The sequence below is a fragment of the Rhinichthys klamathensis genome, unplaced genomic scaffold (assembly GCF_029890125.1).
Source record: "Rhinichthys klamathensis goyatoka isolate OS25496 unplaced genomic scaffold, OSU_Roscu_1.1 h1tg000378l_1, whole genome shotgun sequence".
Lineage (NCBI taxonomy): Eukaryota > Metazoa > Chordata > Actinopteri > Cypriniformes > Leuciscidae > Rhinichthys > Rhinichthys klamathensis.
The window spans coordinates 608,940-621,854 of NW_026606885.1; the positions used below are offsets into that span (position 1 = coordinate 608,940).

General features: G+C 37.8%; 1 protein-coding gene across 2 annotated transcripts; it reads right to left on the minus strand.

Moving 5' to 3' along the window:
- Positions 1-369: 369 nt before the first annotated feature.
- Positions 370-8,549, minus strand: LOC130069731 (nuclear envelope phosphatase-regulatory subunit 1). 2 transcript variants are annotated; one of them, XM_056233804.1, is made up of 7 exons: positions 8,455-8,533; positions 2,877-3,003; positions 1,789-1,860; positions 1,523-1,596; positions 1,322-1,431; positions 1,140-1,194; positions 370-1,021 (listed from the first exon to the last, which is right to left on the minus strand). In XM_056233804.1, the coding sequence occupies exons 2-7, from the start codon at positions 2,899-2,901 to the stop codon at positions 980-982; spliced, it is 378 nt and encodes a 125-aa protein (XP_056089779.1). In that variant the 5' UTR covers positions 2,902-3,003; positions 8,455-8,533; the 3' UTR covers positions 370-979. The 2 variants fall into 2 exon arrangements, with proteins under 2 accessions (XP_056089779.1, XP_056089778.1); XM_056233803.1 differs by lacking the exons at positions 370-1,021; positions 1,140-1,194; positions 1,322-1,431; ... (1 more) ...; positions 1,789-1,860; positions 2,877-3,003 and adding an exon at positions 6,207-7,182 and having other exon boundaries at positions 8,455-8,549.
- Between the last annotated feature and the right edge of the window lie 4,366 nt (positions 8,550-12,915).

Sequence of the window (12,915 nt, forward strand, 5' to 3'; positions counted from 1 at the left end):
CGAAATAACACTTTTTTTAAAACGTTGTATTTTTCAATTTAACCACAAATTATACAGAGGTTCTAAATAAACCGTTTTATAACTGTACTCAAGTGTATTATGGCTACAACAAACCGAACTGGGAAAAAAGAAATTACAATGAAAACTCATGTAAAACTCAAAAACAATGTAGAATTCTCGGCACGCTTTGAATTATGTAATTATAACCTATTCCATGCGTGATGTTAGGAAGACGTGATGATGACCGAAATACGTGTGAAATAAATAATTCACTCAGATTTCGAACCACTAAGCTTATAAAGCTTTATCAACTGACAGACGTTGTTTTTTCTGCTTCAGTGACATTAATAATAACAAATAGCAAAAAACTCTGTATTACAAACAACTTTTATTATTGCCAACACATGTTCTTATAGATTTTAATTCTGGAGTGAAAGTAAATAAAATCTCAGCCAACCATGACACATTAGCCTGTGACCCTTTTGAGTTAAACTAGTGCAGCCTTTAGTCGCATAAAAGTACTTGTAAAAACAACAAAAAGCAGCGCATCATGTCATAGGCATAAACATTTCATAAATGTTTCCTATTATATATGTAAAAGTCAGCGTAAGGTGAACAAATATCAACACTTTAATATTCATTATGTGTTCAGCAATTTACTTAAAAATACATACACCGTATGCATCTAAAATAAGACCACGGCATTACAAATGAGGATATCAAAATCCACAATCAAATAAAACTCAAATTTTCCAACAGAAAAATAAGGGTTATTTAAAAATAGCAGAAACAATGTTTTTCTTCAAAATGGCCGTATCCTTTTGAGCTCGCATTGCTTCTTCATAAATTGCAGAGAGAAGTCCTATTTGGGAGGTTGACCCCCACACACTTTGGATTATACCCTGGCACTGAGGCCTATGTGCAATCTTGATGATTAATGTTGATATGAAATGCTCTCCACTCCCATCTCTTCAAGGTGCTATTGGATATGAGGCCGCGGTTTCAGGATAAGTTTCCCAGTCTAGCATACGAGGGGGGAAAAATACAAATGAATGCACAAGAAAAGTTGCTTTGGATTTTCAAATCAGTGAAATTGATAGATCACATAGGGCAATAATTCAAAGGACACAAGTACTCACATCATCACAGGACATGTTATATTCTGCTAGTACTGTCCGGCAACGTGCTGCAATACTGCAACAAGTGGTTAAGGAGAGATCTGGTAGTCACTGACAATCTGCAGTTTTGGGATTGTTAATACTCAATAGAATGGGTGAGCACACCGAACACCACTGCAAATTTCCAGCATTGAGAAGGATACATAGATGGCGCCACAACCCGTTTATGTATTCCAGCAAAGAAAAGGCCTATGAGAGTCACACAGCTGATAGTGAAAAACGGATGATTCCATAAAGATGAGAAGAAAGAAACCTGTGGAAAGAGATGACATAATGCATTCAAGGGGAATGTGACATCAGATGCTAATTTGACCTCATTTGTAACATCTCTTAATTTCACATACTTTCTGAGTGTCTGGATCTATAAGCCAGTTCCACGCTCCTGTGGCTGTGCACACAGACACCACAATCAAAATCACTGCAAAAAGAAGACAGAATTCATGAATTAAAATGAGACAGTATATTGCACAATAAGCTCCATCTTTGTGGATATATAAGAGTTATGAACACTCAGTAAATGTGTACACTTCGTGGCTCAGAGCAGTCCAGGTTTTAAAATGCTTGAGGCAGATTCAGTAAAGATTACACCAGACAAGCTGGACTGACTTACTGCGCCAACGACCTGTAGCCGGCTGCAAACAAGACACATACTCTGTCAGTCTCCTCTCAAATGCCTTCAGGTCTACAGATGAGGAAAACAATTATATCAGCAAAGTACCGAGAGTGAGGTAATCTATTTTACATCTATTTTACACTCTCTCTCTTTTTAAAATACTGAGGCAGAAACCCAAACAGTTTACAGTTTTTTATTTCCAAAGAATTCAACTGCCATTTAAACGCCAAGTTCGCTTGCTTTCAACCAGCTTTGTATTGTTACAATGGCAGTAGTGTGTACTGTGTATACATATAGTCAGCTATTATGCTTTTCTTTTTTTTTTTTCTTTTTTTTTTTTTACAGCGCCAGGGATTGTTAAAACTACACATCTTACTTCCGCATTTATGCATTCTCGCCCACAGACAGTCGGATCGAGCCCAGAGCATTATGGGTGTTGGAGTTTCCCAACCTTTCTGGCAAAACTCAACAACACAGATCTCTATAGTCATAACAACACTTTCAAAAACATTTTACCTTTCTATTGCATAGTAAGTATTTTTTATTTATTAAAACCTTATATTGCCAGTGGCGAATTACTCCTTTAAGTCACTATACTGCAGATCACTATGAAAAATGCATTATAAACAAAAGCTAAACATACAGATAGGCAAATACACTGGTATGAATGGACTAAATTACATTGTTTATAGGTACAGAAATATCAACTGTACCAGGCATATCAAGGCATTGACAGCTTTATGGCTTAAAATTTTACTTAAATTTAGTGGAAAATGTACACTAATTGGCATGTATTACACGTCAGTGTCTAGTATAGTGGAGTTATGACAGGCCAACACAATGTTTAAAGCCAAGACCCGTACTTTACTATGACAGAAGAGCTACACTCCTTGTTGAGGCATCAGTTTTTCCGAGATCTCAGTGGTAACTGCTGAAATGTCTTAAGAGTCTTAGCTTAGATGCTAGCAGCCCAGTGTTAACATAATACATCTAACATGCCATAACAAACACGTGGACGCTTTGTTAATATATGAATATGACACTCGGAGATGAGTGCACTAAACTGATATTCTACTGAAAAGTACCTTCGGCTTGTTCTAATGAATTCATTGCTTTTCCCACCAGTGCTGTGGACACTCAGTTCAGGCCTGCAGACACACGCAACTACCGTCAGCGGGCACCAGCCAATCGCGGAAGCTCTCTTCTCATTGGCTAGAAGAGAGGAGTGCGTCATCTTAAAGAAATATGTTAGTTTTTTTAGACTCTTATTTGTTAAATGCTTAGATGTTTAATTATTTTTATTATTATTTTCATTTCCCCCGAAATTAATTTAGTAAGAAGCCCCTAGCCCTTTTTTGAAAACAAAAACAAACAGGTTGTTCAAGCAATTATAACTAGGCTACATCAAATTCCAAAGCTGTCCAGACCTATGGTCCAGACTTTTAAAGCTTACTTTTATACTTTTAGCTCATCAAAAACTTAAATGAGTTGAAATGACAGACAATTTAATTACACATAAAATGTTAAGGCAGCAACTGAAACTATGTCAACAATTTTTTACAGTGTTTATTTATTTATTCATCCATTAATTTTTTTATAATTGTTTTTTCTTTTCTTTGATTTTTTGATTTATTATTTTTTTGTCCCTTAATACAAAATACATATTAGGCCATTATTAAACAACAAAATTGACGGCTATCTTTGCTCACAATACTTCACATACTGTTATATCCAGTCTTTTTACTAGACCTCTGCTCTCTCCATCATTATACCAGATGTGGTCTGATATTTAAACTGGACATCGGGAGAACCGGGAAAATTCCCGGCGGCCTGGCAGCCGATTTGGCCCGCTGCCCTGAATTTATTATTATTATTGCCGGCCGAATGTACTAAAGTGATTTTTCCCGAATTCGCCATTCAATAATAAATCTGTAATAAATCATGAATCGGTTAGTCTTGACTGGCAACGCGATTCGCCTCGCGCCTCCGCTAAACGGTTTCGATCAGAGTAATCAATGCGAGAGACTTGAGAAGGGAAGGGAGTGGAAGCAAGAGGCAAAACTACTGACCTGTTCAGGACTTCAAGTGCAGGTCAGTTTCATCTGTAATTGTAAAATATGGTAGTTTTGTCTTTGTTTACCTAGTTAAGCATTAAACTGCTAGCAAAGTTAACAGTAGCACCCCAATAACGTTACGTTACTGTCATCACTCAAAATACTGTATCATGCTAAAGGACATTAACTATTGTGAAGTTACAGTAGTAATTTAGCAGACAAATAACCACATCGTTTTATATGAGCGAGGTAGGGAAGACAATACAACCCTCACGAAAATTAACCAAGATTTTACTACAAATAAAACCATAAACCATGGTAACTAGTAAAACCATGGTAACCACAAATTAACCATTTTTTTTGCTACACTAACCACAGTTAAAACATGGAATGTGTTGTAAAAATCTGGTTAAACAAATTGTAATTAATCCGCCAAAAAAAACATGGTTACCACCAGGATTTTTCCTGGGTCAAAAATGGTCTTCGGTGGTGGCCAACAGACACTCGTCCTTTCTTTTTTTTTTTTTAAGCTGATTTTACCACTGGATTTCATAGCTTTCAAAGATAAAATCCTTCTTTGCTTGACCTGATAATTATTTTGGTATATAATCATATCAATATTAAAACGTAGAACTAAAAACGTAGCATTAAAATGTTTATTTTAACTAATAGGCTAGTCTAATTTTATACCATATTGCCAACAATTGAATAAAATTAGCAGCTAGCTAACAACTACTTGCTTTGCGCTTGTTTCCTGATTTCACCTCACTCTAGTGTAAACTAAATAATTTTTTAGGTAAATTTTCTACATTTTCATATAAATAACCTGAAAATACTGTAGATTATTAAGGGTAAATCTTGCTAACCACTCTTGCTAAATGCACAGTCAGTGCATTTACTAATGTTAACAAATGCAACTTTTGATTTTAATAATGTATTAGTAAATGGTGAATGGCTCTATTTAAAAAAAAAATCATTATTAGTTCATACCTAATGTTAATTAATGAACCTTAGTGTAAAGTGTTACCGATTTGTTATACACCGATTCAGAAGTCTCGTGAGTTTAATGTTGGACGTATCAGTTGTTTTAACTATTCACTCATTAAAATGAATCTGTTCAAATGAGTCAGTAGGTTAAAAAAAATCACAATGCACCACGCGAAACATGGATTCGGTCTTCCAACCTTTTACCATTGTGTCAATTGATTTGGATTAATATGTGCGAGGGAGATCCATAGGGGAGATCTCAAATAGCCTGGCTCCGCCCTCCTACGTACATCCGCTCAATTGTCATTTTCCTTCAGTACTACAACTGAAATGTGTACGAGAGTCTGGTTGGACCTATGGGTTGGACCAGGCTAGATCTCAAAGACTGCTTAGTTTGAGAGAGGGTGCGCGCGCGAGGGAGGGGCTCTCGTTCTCTCAGTTAACATGCGGCCTATCACAAGCGCAGCAGTTCTACATCACTCATAATACATCACAATAACTGATCAAATAAGGCTTTGGCGGCCGCCAACAAAAAATCAATGCAGGAAAGTCCCTGGACTATAAAACCATGGTTAATTTTCGTAAGGGAAAAAACCTGACTCATGATAATGCAAGAACATGTTAAAGTATTAGGATTTTTCTATAAAGATATTTTCATGATGTAGTTATTATTGTACTAATTTAGACATTTAGGCAATTTAGAAAATATAGTTTTGGTAAATCTTGAGTATTTAAGTCATTTTAAAATAAAACAATAACACATGGTCGGAATGTATACTTTAAATTTAACTAAAATAAAATTAGGCCTATATTGTGCACACAAATCACAATGAGGTGGTTGACATGTAGATGAAAAAAAAAAGAAAATTTGTGCAAAAAGTACACACACACAAACACACACACACAAGTGAGAGACAGAGATATCAGGGAAAATTAAGAAAATGAAAAGGAAAATGGAAGTGAAGGTTAAGAACCTTTAATTATTTTGCACGCCCCAGCCTAAGGATTTAAGCCTTTTTCATGTGATGGTGATTGATTGCCATAGAAAAAATTGGGTTTTCCGTGGTTTCAAAATTTGTTGTGGGTGTATGGGATGGCCTGGATGGGTGTGAGATTTCCCGGCCTGAAATTTTGTCTCAGTCCGCCTCTGTGACAGTTAACATTTTGTCAAGTATTAAAACTCTTTTACCAGTCCAAGAGAAAGACAGATTAATACAGAAAGTAGGAGACAAAGTAATGGTTAAAAGTTTGCAGAGTTTATTGAATAATTTTGTCCTTCTCAAAGCTAAGTCTGACTTCATCTGACCAGTAAAAATCCATCAACTATTATTATGCCTAGAAAAAGCAATGGAAAATGATTGCTTCAAATCGTGACAAAGTAATGAAAGAGAGAAAGAATACGAGGTACAATTTTCATCTTAATATTGAAACAAAACACATTGGGTACTTAAGTAATAGATGAGTAGTAGCTGAGTACTAGATGCAATAATCAGCTTTGTTGTTTTTAGGTGTGAATTTATTAACTAACACCAGGTTAAACTTTTCCTTTAGTAAAGCCTCTATCTCACTACCTGGGATTTCTTTCATATCCACCGAGTCTGCATCCTCTTTGAATGTGACTTCACTGTACATCCAGCCAATCAGAGCTCTGAAGCCTGTGGGCGTCTGAAGGGAGCAAATGGATTTGAGCATGAACAGAGATTCTGGATTAGTCTGCAGGAACTCTGATGTCTCCAGGAAATGATCTGCATCGCAGGGTGTTAATGTAAAGGAGTACATTGTTTTGGTGAGCCTTTTGTCAATGAGGCTAGAATTAGCAAAGGCCTTATCTTGGACCACTTGCTTCCTTCCGGTCTTCTCGAGAACCCACTTCACACCGTCATTTATGAGGCGGAACACACCCGGAGGCTGTGGCTGGTCTTTACGTGAGATCAACTCTAAGGGATGCCACATTTGGTGCGACACTCCAAAGCTCACATCCGCAATGTACGGCTTTCCATCAATCTCCACCAGATTGATGAGATGGCAGTCCTTGGGGAGGAACTCCTTATTGAGCGAGTTAAACACTTTGGCACCCAGTATGGTGAATTTGTATCCCATTTCCCTCAGAACCCACGAGAACAAGAGGTTGTTTTCACAACACCAGCCTCCCCGATTGCTCTTCACTATTTTATCATAGATGATGTGCAGATCCATAGTGTTCTTCTCCCCACTGTGGACGCTGAGATTCTCAAATGGAATATTCATGACATGCAGCTTGTGGATGGCGAACAAAGTCTCCAGGCTGGCTTTGTCATATTGGCCAGTAAATCCAATCCTGTTTAAATACTCTCTCAGATCCATTATATCACTACGAAAAACAAACAATTTTAACAGAATTTGTGTTGCCATTTTACATTGTTATAATGTATAAGAATAAACAATTTCAGGACTTCAAATTTCATGTGATAAAGCATATTAACCATTTTATCATTATATGGAACTCAAAAAATGATAAAGAATCACTTAAGTATATATCAAAATTGCAGAAATGGAGAACAAAAAAGAAAGATTTAGCAAAATCAGAATGTGGGAGAAGATTAAACCTATGCACAGAGGAAGATACCCATGGCAAAACAAGTAGGCACTTATTTGTGTGCATATATCTTTCAAGTGCCAAAATATACTTCAAGGAGCAATAGAATATATTTCTAATCTTAAAATACATGAATGATAACTGCATAAATAATGGGCAATGTATTGAAAAAAAAAGGGAAAAAAAAAGACATAAATAAAAAATAAATATGAAAATATTTGTTTTTGCCACATGGGTAAGGGGAGAGATTTTGTTTCAGGATCTCTGTTAAAGGGTTAGTTCACCCCAAAATAAAAATTCTGTCAGTAATTACTCACCCAAATGTTGTTCCACTTCCAACCCCGTAAGACTTTCGTTCGATCATCGGAACACAAATGAAGATATTTTTGATTAAATCTGAGAGTTGGATCACTCCTCTTCTAAGGGATTGAAACTTGCCGGCCCAGAAAAGTTATTAAAGACATCGTTAAAATAGTCCAAGTGACTACAGTGGCTCCATCTTAAGTTTATCAAGCGACGAGAATACTTTTTGTGTGCAAAAAACAAACATAAATGATGACTTTATTCAACTATTCATTTCCTTCTCTGTGGGCCTCGAGTGAGTTCACTAGTGTAATAGCTTAAGCTTCTGTTGTTGTACGTCACACGCATCACGCACATGACCAGCGTCGGCCAATAGTGAGCCTACGTGTGACGGACAACACAGAAGCGCTGCGCTGTTACACTACGTGAACTAACTCGAGTATTAAAATTTTAATAACTTTTCTGGGCTGGCAAGTTTCATTCCCTTAGAAGCCTATGGAGGAGTGATCCAGCTCTCAGATTTAATCAAACATATCTTAATTTGTGTTCCAAAGATGAACCAAAGTCTTACGGGGTTGGAACAACATGAGGGTGAGTAATTACTGACAGAATTTTCATTTTTGGGTGAACTATCCCTTTAAGACATAACATACATAAAAGAACATGATTACAAATTCCTCTAATTTACAACAATCAGGAAAGAACTGTAAAAGTTATTATTTTCATATTATAAAAAGATCCTACCATTTGGATGAATCCAGTGAGAGTTGACGGATAAGTAATACTCAGAGAATGTGTGCAACATGAAAGACTGGTGATTGAATAACACAAGAACCCTTGAACCGCAGAGTTGTGTCATTAGTTGTAATAAATTAACTATGAATGATAAACACAGGGCAAAATCCACAAAGCTAACGTTTCTAAACGACTCAACACAGCATTCATTACTACTGCATTTCAAACTCATCACACTTGTGTTTCACAGAATAGCACTACTGGTGATGGAAATCGAAACAAATGCTTGTTTGTTTCAGTTGCTGACCATAATACAACATGCTTCTTGTCTTATGACTATTGCTAAAATTAGCAGTAGGCAGATACAGTTTGAGCCCTACTGTGTAATGTCTCTGCTAGAACTGACTGAGAATACATCGTAAACGTGTTTCTACTGATCTCTTAACAGGCTGCCGGCTTATATGCCATAATGTTCCAGACATTAAATTAATCAGATGAAAATATGTGAGGAATATATGGTTACTTCAAATTTGTCGTATTATTGTGAAACATAATAACAAGCAAACTCATGATACCTAAATTACAAACTTAATTAAGGCACTTACGGACACGTACAAAGTGTATAAGGCCAGGGTACGTTTACACGACAACCATTATGCTTAAAACTGAAGTTTTTCCTTTGAGTTACAGACGACACCATTGTCCAAAACGATCCCCATTTACACCGATCCGTGTAAACGGCTAAAAACGCGGAATTCTCCTGCCAGGCCGTTAGATGGCTGTAAATGCAGCCGTTTTTTTATTTTTTATTTATTTTAAAATACGCACTTTTATTTTGACATGAGTAAAACCGGAAGGAAGGTCTGTTGTCTGTTGCGCAGTGAGCTACAGACAAGAGGTAAACGCGCACATGTGTCAGTGATGTTATCTTCTAGTTATTTCTTTATTGTTACTTCATTGTTTCATGGTGTTTTGCTATAACTGTGTGCAAGTTGAAGAATGTTATTTTGACTGTGAAGATTGCTTCTGGGGAATGACTCTGCCGTTGATTGAGAAGCAGGCTAAAGTGTTCTACGGTGTTAATAAACATCTGTTAAGGAAACCGGAGTCTCGCATTCGATCAATGGGCGGCACAGTAGAACACTTCTGCATCGGGGAAGGCTCCGAGCCGGTGAAAACGGACTAGCTGCAGGCCACGTGCGGTAAAGGAGAGGCCACGTGAACTGTTCGTGTGAATCCAAAGGGCAAGCGGACAAGGCTACACAAGCAAGCACGTCGACGAGAGTGTCTTGAAAGTAGCGCAAGTACTGCCAATAGCTCACGGACATTTAATTTGTGTTTTTCCTTAAAGCAGCTTTAGACATGATTTTTCCTGCAGTTGGTTATCTAAGAATCAAAGAAACTAAGTAGATAAACGGAACCATTCTCCCAGTTGAATCTAAGATGGTTTAAGTTAATATCAAAGTATTGTGCATACAAGTGAATTTTCATATGTAGACTGTGCCAAGAGGTGTATTTATTTTTACACTGTTAATTGCTTTTTATTACTCGGTCATTGAACTGTGTTATGAAACTGTAGTGTTTAGTGTGCAGTTTTCAGAGGTTAAGTTAAGGAAATCAAAGAGATTTATATTTACATTTCATTTTTCAACATTTCAAGTTATTTTATATTTGCACACATTAGAGTTTAGAATACATTTATTCAAATTTCGACATTTAAAGCTGTACATTCAATATGTCACACTCAAAAGAATACACTTTTCCTCCAACTGAAAAGGTCAGTCACGGAGACCTTCAAGAAGACAGTGACGCAGAGCAAATGACCCTATCACAGCAAGCTGACACTGATAAGCAAGTTGAAGACACAGCGCAGGACTCACAATCTCAGGTTGGTGAGGATGACACGCAACTGCCTCCTGTAATTAGGAAATCTGGACGTACACAAAAGCTCACTGAAAAGGGAAAGGCTCTGTTAGATGACAAAACGAAGGATCTAAATGCGAGTTTTGTAAAGATGTACAGAAGGTGGAAGTATCACATCAATGGTTTAAACCGGTCCATTAAGAATAATGATGCTGATGATCTGATTGGTGAGATTGTAAATGCAATCAATACCATCCAAGTTGATATGGACAATACTTACCTCAAATTAAGAGCCATTTCAAGTCCTGAACCTGACATTCGAAGAATGAATGATACATGCCAGGCATTCACTAGGATTGCAAATACAAATGTTCAACATTTCCGCAGTGGTGATGATTCAGAATTCATATCTTGGCCTGATGCTAAGTCAGTGTTTGACAGCACAGTGTCTAGTGTTTCCTCAGTTCAAACCGCTAAGTCAAATGCTTCTTCCAAAGTATCCAGACACTCTACCATCCTGTCCCTTAATGCAAAACAAGCGGCAGCTGAACATGTAGCTACGCAAGAGGTGATAAAGATAACAAATGCACAACGTCAGCAGAAAGAAGAAATTCAAAGACTTGAGGTGGAAGACCAAATCTTGAAGGCTGAAAGAGAAGCTAAAGAAAGGGAAATTGAAGCAGAAAGTGCTAAAAAAAGAGCTCAGTTTATAGCAGAAAGTGCTGATAGAAAAATGAAGCTGGAAGGGAAAAGAAGAGAAGTAGAACGGCTAGAAGAACTTAAAGGGCATGTTGCAGCTCAAGCAAGACTGCAGGTTTATTTAGAATCTGTCGATCCACCACTTGCACTTAACCCTTTAATGGATCCATTTTTTCCCTCCTATCAAGCACCAGTCTCCCAAGCTCTTCCTGCGCAACAAGCCAAGTCCAGTCAAGTCCATCACCCACATGAGGTCACAGCCACTAAAAACTCTATCCCATATCCCTCATGCTTTGCTCCACAGCCAGCCACTTTTTCTCAAGTCCCTGTAAGTCAAGTCATCACTCCAACTGCACTTCCACTTATGCAACAAGCACCAACCACTCAAGCTCTGTTTTCTTCTCATGAAACTTCCAATGATCTTGTGAAAACTCTAGCTGAAGCAATCACAGCTAATCGATTTCCAATTCCAGAACCTGAAGTTTTCAAAGGAGATCCTCTCAAGTACAACGATTGGAAGCTTTCCTTCGTTACTCTGATTGATCGCAAGAACCTGCTAACTCAAGAAAAGCTCTTCTTTCTACGCAGGTATGTTGGCGGCTCAGCCAAGAGAGCTATTGAAGGCCATTTTCTTGTAGGAACAGAAGCAGCTTATCGTGCTGCCTGGAATATACTTGAAGAAAGATTTGGTAATCCATTCATAGTTGCCAAGTCATATCGTGACAAGATACATGCATGGCATAAAATTGGCCCCAAAGACAGTGAAAATCTTCGTGAGTTTGTTGATTTCTTGAGCAGTGTTGAAGCAGCTATGCCATATGTTCAAGGTCTACAAACTCTCAACGACTGTGTGGAAAACCAAAGGATTACTGTCAAGCTCCCAGATTGGTTGAGCTCACGCTGGAATAGAGAAGCCACAATTTATCAAGATGGACACCAAATGTTCCCTGACTTCAGATACTTTGTAAGATTTCTCAACATGGAGGCTCGAATTGCATGTAACCCCATCACATCATTATATGCGGTGAAGCCAACTGAACAAGAAAGATCAAAGCCAACCGAACGAGAACAGTTTAAGTATCAACGAAATCAGAACTTGAGTGCTAAGACTTTTACCATTAATACAAGTGAGAAGACAAGCATCACATGCATGTTTTGCAAGAGGAAAGGCCATACTCTCCATAGGTGTCTCAAGATTAGGGAAAAACCAGTTGAAGAAAGAGTTAAGTTTGTACAACTGGAGAAATTATGTTTTGGCTGCCTTAGGATCGGCCATAACTCAAGAGCTTGTACATCCAGGAGTGTGTGTGACTTATGTGGAAAACGTCACCCCACTTGCCTACATCAAGATCGTGAGAAGAAAGACCAAGAGCAAGGAAACAAGAACCAACAGTCTGAACCAATTGAAATACAACAAGCTACCTCTAATCGAGTTGTTCAAGAGAAGAGCAGCACCTATACTTCATCTATCGTTCCAGTCTATGTCTCCACGACAATGGAACCAGACAAGGAAGTTTTAGTGTATGCTTTACTTGATAGTCAGAGCGACACCACCTTCATTCTGAAGGATGTAGCTGTAACATTGGGTGCCAAGAAAGAGCCAGTAAAACTCAAAGTGTCCACGATAACATCAAAAACAAAGGTGGTGAATAGCCAAAAGGTGCAAGGACTACAGGTAAGAGGCATCAGCTCTGACACTAAAATCAAACTCCCAACAATTTATACCAGAGATTACATACCAGCAAACAGATCCCATATACCCACAAGTACAACTGCAAGATCCTGGCCTCACTTAGAGCATTTGGCGGATGAGATGTCTCCTGAGCTCTACTGTGAAGTAGGATTGTTAATCGGCTATAACTGTCCACAAGCCTTACTTCCCAGAGAGGTCATCATGGGCAATGAAGC

Excerpts from the sequence above, each read along its gene's own strand:
- LOC130069731 (XM_056233803.1), bottom strand. The coding sequence starts at position 7,175 with ATGGATCTGAGAGAGTATTTAAACAGGATTGGATTTACTGGCCAATAT.